The sequence below is a fragment of the Xiphophorus hellerii genome, chromosome 15 (genome assembly GCF_003331165.1).
Source record: "Xiphophorus hellerii strain 12219 chromosome 15, Xiphophorus_hellerii-4.1, whole genome shotgun sequence".
Classification (NCBI taxonomy): Eukaryota; Metazoa; Chordata; class Actinopteri; order Cyprinodontiformes; family Poeciliidae; genus Xiphophorus; species Xiphophorus hellerii.
The window spans coordinates 5,814,449-5,820,448 of NC_045686.1; the positions used below are offsets into that span (position 1 = coordinate 5,814,449).

Consider the following 6,000-nt stretch of genomic DNA (forward strand, 5'->3'; position numbering starts at 1 on the left):
AGATTGGGTATGGACCGGATTACCATACTAATAAATCAGAAACATCAGAGGAGCCGCAGAGTTCTGATAAACGACCCGGTACCGGGTCCAACACCTCTGGGTCCGGACAGCAGAACTTCAACTTGTTCTCTGGTTCCGCAGGGTTCTCCTGGTGCCGTCGGTCCCGTTGGACCCGTCGGACCTTCTGGAGTGAGGGTGAGTACCGAGCGGCTCGGTTCTGTCAGAACACAGGAAGTTCTGGTTCTGAAGCCCGGTTCTCCTGTTTCCAGGGACCTTCAGGAAAGGAGGGACCAGCCGGACCCAGAGGACCACCAGGACCCATGGTGAGACCACCAGAGGTTCTGGACCTGCTGGACCTACTGGACCTGCTGGACCTACTGGACCTGCTGGACCTACTGGACCTACTGGACCTGACCTCTGTGTGTTTCCTTGCAGGGCCCTCCAGGAACTCCAGGAATTCAAGGCCCTTCAGGACAGCCTGGGAACCCCGGGGATCTTGGTCCCTCGGTGAGTGTCGGGAATCTCAGAACGTTTCTGGAGTTCTGCTGTTGAAGGTCCAAATGTTCTGGTTCTGTTCTGCTTCCAGGGAACTGTCGGTCCAAAAGGAGACAAAGGAGAGCGGGTGAGTCCGGTCGTCTCCAGCTGAACACGTCAGAATAAAAAAAAAAACATTTCTTTATTTACTGTTCACCTGCGCAATGCATTCTGGGACGTTAACGCTGTTCGGTAAAAATGGACTGGAGGCAAAAAACGTCCAGAAAAACTGCCGTTAAACACGACGTTAGCTCAAACTAGCTCACTTCACACCATTAGATGGAGCCGTAGAGCTAACACCGTTAGCGGGAGCCGTAGAGCTAGCACCTTTAGATGGAGCCGTAGAGCTAACACCGTTAGCGGGAGCCGTAGAGCTAGCACCTTTAGATGGAGCCGTAGAGCTAACACCGTTAGCGGGAGCCGTAGAGCTAGCACCTTTAGATGTAGCCGTAGAGCTAACACCGTTAGCAGGAGCCGTAGCGCTAACACCGTTAGCGGGAGCCGTAGAGCTAGCACCTTTAGATGGAGCTGTAGAGCTAACACCGTTAGCGGGAGCCATGAGGAGTTATTTTTTGAGAAAGTTTTTATTTCAAATGTAAAAAGATTGAGATTGTTTAGTGCCGTCAGTAGGTGCTATGTAGCTAAAACCGTTAGCCATTTTCTTGATTAGGAAGCTGCAATCAGAAGAAATCTTCGTCTTGGGATTTTGTTCCGTCTCGCTCCTCTTCCTCAGTTTGTTCCTCTTCATCTCCTCATTGTTTCTGTTTTCTTCTGTTTCAATGCGCTCTGGTCCAAAAGCCTGAAGGTTAATCATTCTGCTGTAGTGGCTAGCATACATCATGTAGCAGGAAGCACGCTAACGTCAACAACATGTCGTCATGGTGATTTTATCAGACTCTAACTCGGCTGCTCTGTGTTGCCGCAGGGCGACTTCGCCCCCCAGAACATGATGCGCTCCATCGCCCGCTCGGTCTGCTCCCAGCTGGTCAGCGGTACGTAGCCGCCACTAAGCTAAGCTAAGCTCCGCCCCCTGCTGGTTCTGCTCAGGAATACTCTCCGTTCTGTTTCAGACCAGATGAGCCGGGTCAACACCATGCTGAACCAAATCCCCAACGAGAACCACCGCAGCAGCAGTCCGGGTCCCCCGGGGCCGCCGGGGCCACCGGGCAGGCAGGGGCCCCGCGGGGAGCCCGGCGCCGGAGGCAGGAACGGGTTCCCCGGCAGCCCCGGCCAACCCGGCCAGCAGGGCGAGAGAGGTAGGTCCGGAACCGGAACCGAAACCAGAACCCGGTGAGGACGGATCAACATGTGACCTGCGGTGTGTTCAGGTCCTGCAGGAGAAAAAGGCGACCGAGGAGTCCCAGGAGTCGGACAGAAAGGACCCAGAGGGCCGCCAGGTATCAGAACCCAGAACAGAACCAGACTACTGAGAGATCAGCTGTTCACACGCTGGTTTACCAGATTATTAATCTGGATTATTAAACCAGATGAAATTAAGCCAGTGATCTTAGATTAGAGTCATCCTGAACTTCCTCTTCCTGTTTGGTCCGAATCATTTCTGCTATTATTGTTTATAAATAATTCATTTGTTTCCTCCATTAACAGTCACTATGCAGTTAATGGTCGTCATAGCAACCAGGACCTTTCTGGTCCCACCCAGAATCAGCATCAGTGTTTATGTTCTGGATGTTTGTAGAAACGGAACCAGGAAAGAGGCAAAGCTTTTATTTTGAAAAGTATCTGAAGGATAAATTATTCTCTATAGAATATTGATCATACTTTTGAAAAAAAACCTTATGAAATATTTATATAAAAGCTCAGTAGCTTTTATTTTGAAAAGCCAACAGGATTACTGACTAGAGGCTTTTATTGTCTAATGAGACAGGAAATGCTCCTGTTCCTAACCATACAGAACCAGGAAGTGTTTGACCTGAACTCTGACCCCCAGGTCCTCCAGGAGAGAGTCGGACCGGGACCCCGGGTCCCTCTGGCTCCTCCGGGCCCCGCGGCCCTCCAGGACGTCCAGGTTACGCCGGGGCCCGCGGCCCCCCAGGGCCCCCCGGCTACTGCGACTCCTCGCAGTGCGTGGGGATTCCCTACAACGGCCAGGGATACATAGGTACGTAGGAGGAGGAATGGTGATGTGGGAACGATCCTCTGGTGACGAGTCTGGGTCCAGGAGTGGATCAGAACCGCACCACTGAACCGGGTCACAGACCCAGTACAGTTCCAGTTCAATTCTAGCCCTCACTTAATGGTTCTGACCTTTCCTGACCGGTTCTGAAATGGTTCTGACCCATTATGGAACAGTAGAACCTCTGAATGATGGTCCGGTCCGAAGCCCCGCCCATGCAGCCGGCGGGTCGGAACCTGGACCCAGACTCTGAGCTGTTGTGCATGTGTTGAGCTGATGGTTCTGACCCGGTCCATCCTGTCTGGCCCGTTTCAGGTTCACCGTATAATTAGCCTTGTAATGCCGCCTGTGCTGCTTTCACTGCCTGCCAGAACAAACACTGTTAGAACTGCTTAGAGGAAACTGCCACCGGAAACACTTAACCAGCAGCGAGGGGAGCCGTACTAACCGCAGCGGCGCCGGCGCCACCGACCCGCCCGGCTCAGTGGAGGAGCATGAGCAGAACCGCGGCCCATACTAACAGAGGTGGATTAACAGAGGCGGGTCGTCCTGAACCCGGCTTTAACTCGTAACCCGGCACCGCTCCTCTGTGACCCCGGAGGGTCCGGTTCCTCTCCATCCACAGAACCTTTCCTCTGTGTTCTCCTAAACTGGGTTTCTGTCAGTAACCAACTCCGCTTCAATCTGTGTGATCAGGTCACCTGACTAACACCTGCAGGGGGCGTGGCCTCTGCATCTGACAGCTCAACGAGTCCTAAATGAAAATCTGTTGGAAGGACAAAAGTTCTGGATATTTACTCAAACTTTCTGGATTATTTTTAGAAGAAGTGGATAACGCCAACTAAAAAGTTAGCTGCGCAACTCTAAAACACTAATGCTAACGCTAAGGCACTTTACTAATGTGGTATTTAGTGAAAGCTATTGCTAATCCTGAAGCACTAATCATAAATATCAGTAATGCTAACACTGAAGCGCTATCTTGACATTGTATTTATCCAACGCTAATGCTAACCTTAAAGCAATAATGCACAAATATTATTTCAGCTAATGCTAAAGCGCTAAACCAATGTGGTATTAAACTAAAGCTAATGCTAACCCTAATCATAAACATTAGTTGAGCTAATGCTGAAGCTTTGTACCAATGTAGTATTGAGCTAAAGCTAATGCTAACCCTAAAGCAACCATGTCTGCTATAACTAAAGCCTATATAAACCTGGTATTTAGCCAAAGCTAATGCTTGACCCTAAAACACAAATTGTAAACAATAGTTCAACTAATACTATATAGCACTTTAGTAACATTTAGATTAAGCTAATGCTAACACTTAAGCATTAAAACAATAACATTACTTCTGCTAATACTAATTTGCTGTACTGACAAGGTATTTACTAGAAACTAGTGCTAAAATGCTAACTTCAAATGCGCCAAGAGGAAATGAGACTGTTGAGTAAACAGCATTCAGCCCCTTCAAAATAAGGGCACAAATGTAATCGTCTACCTACTTGAAGAATTCTTAGCAGTCGATAATCAAAACACAAACTTTATAAAACTGAAAGTTTATAAAACAGCCAAATGGATCATTTCAGAATTTATAGCTGAACGTTTTCAAAGTTAGCAAACAAAAAGTTTCTCTGCTATTAGCAGAAATGTTCCCACCGCTAGTTTTTAGGATGAATCAGGTCCAATCAACCGGACTGAACAGAACTCTTCTGGTTCTGTGTTGGTTGCTAGGCAGCGCTGGTCCTTTTTCAAACAACTGGAGGTTCTGATTCCAGGTTCTGGACCAGAACATGAAGGACCTGAAGGTTCTGCAGGGCCAGGCTCGGTCCAGGAGTGGAAACCTCCAGAACCGACCTGCTGTCGACCCGGCAGAACCCAGAGCTGACGATGATGATTATGGATTTACCGTCAGAACCAGGATGTGTTCTGGTACACATACAGACCAGCGGTTGGTTCTGTGTGGCGTTACCGAGGCAACCGACCGTCAGAGCACTGAGGCGGGCTCACACGGTGGGTTCTGGTTGAGGCCCGGTGGACCCGTTCTGGTTCTGATGCTGTTGGGTGTTTTGGTTCCCTGTTGGGTCCGGTTTGGATCAGAACTCTGGTTCTGTCAGTGAGTCCAGTTTTAGTCCAGTCTGGATCAGAACCAGAACAGAACCTCTCCCTGCTAGCTGCCGTTAGCCGTCAGATGCATTGGCCACGCCCCCTCTCCATGTGGCCACGCCTCCTGCTGTGACTAACCTGTTCCGTCTCACTAACCTGAGCATGCTCAGAGCGTGCGGTTGTCTGTCCTCGTTAATCTCAACGCAGCGTCTCCGAGCAGGAACCCGGGCCGGCGCCGCCCCCCAGGAGAACCAGCTGCTCCAGAACCAGCGCCGGAAGAGGTCGCTGCCCAGAACGCCGTCTGGCGGGCTGAGGTCATAAAAGCGGCGGCTGAACGCCTGAAGGTGTTTGTGAATACTGTTGGCGCGGCGGTGTCGGCACTGGAGGAGGCGAGTGTTTGACCCAGTTCTTAGAACCGGAGGAGGTTCTGCTTGGGACCAGTAAACCCAGTAAACCCTGTGAGCTTCCTGTTTTCCTGCCTGTAACATATTTGCATAGAGTGAGTGTTAAAGCCGCAGCTTCAGGTCCAGTATAACTCGGCTCTCATGTGTATCTTAGTATTTATCAGTTTGCCTTCATTCTGCCACGCGCCGCTTCTCCGTCCTGTTGTTCTACCGGGTCGAGTCAGAACTTTTCAGACGCAGCATCACTTTTTATTGTTTTAGCTGCAGATTGTGAAATCCACAGCCGTATTTTCTTATTTATTTCTGAAAACGGAAGAGGCATTTTTCAATAAAACTACTGAAAATCTCATGTGGGTGGCCTGGAGTTTGTGGTTCCTGACGAGACAAAGAGCTCAGGACGTCCAGAGGACAAACGTCTGTCTGCAGAGGACGGACACGGTTTGACCCATCAGTCTCTGGTTCTGGTTGTTAACTGGTCCATAAAACCAGTCATGGAGAAAATAGAGATAGAAAATATCCTGGATGGATGGATGAACCAACTGTTGGATGAGTGGTTGGATGAACGCCTCTGTCTGGTATCCGTTCTTCTTCTTCTCTGGTTCTGGGTTCTGGTTGGATGTTCTGGATCTTCTCGCCTCCAGCTGCTCTGGGTCGTCATGGTTTCAGGACCTGAGCTGGTTCTGCTGACGACGTCACCCAGTGCTCCCAGCAGCAGCAACTGTATCTGCTGCGCTGTTGAAGCTAGAGGAGCTTCAGGCGGCTCTCCCCACAGCGCCCCTGCTGGTCGCCTCTTGTCTTTACATCGATTCAATGAATCGATCAATA

General features: G+C 50.0%; 1 protein-coding gene across 8 annotated transcripts in view; it reads left to right on the forward strand.

The window, feature by feature from the left end:
* col12a1b (collagen, type XII, alpha 1b) overlaps positions 1 to 5,528 on the forward strand; it is an 83,826-nt gene extending 78,298 nt beyond the window's left edge. For 7 of the 8 annotated variants that reach the window (XM_032584779.1, XM_032584780.1, XM_032584778.1 and 4 more), the window contains 9 exons: positions 142 to 195; positions 270 to 323; positions 436 to 507; positions 587 to 622; positions 1,460 to 1,526; positions 1,605 to 1,790; positions 1,863 to 1,931; positions 2,483 to 2,653; positions 4,992 to 5,528. In XM_032584779.1, coding sequence (XP_032440670.1) covers positions 142 to 195; positions 270 to 323; positions 436 to 507; positions 587 to 622; positions 1,460 to 1,526; positions 1,605 to 1,790; positions 1,863 to 1,931; positions 2,483 to 2,653; positions 4,992 to 5,092 — 810 coding nt within the window. In that variant the 3' untranslated portion in view covers positions 5,093 to 5,528. Of the gene's footprint in view, positions 1 to 141; positions 196 to 269; positions 324 to 435; positions 508 to 586; positions 623 to 1,459; positions 1,527 to 1,604; positions 1,791 to 1,862; positions 1,932 to 2,482; positions 2,654 to 2,983; positions 4,242 to 4,991 lie in introns of those variants that run through there. The other variant, XM_032584777.1, reaches the window with a different exon arrangement.
* Positions 5,529 to 6,000: the final 472 nt, after the last annotated feature.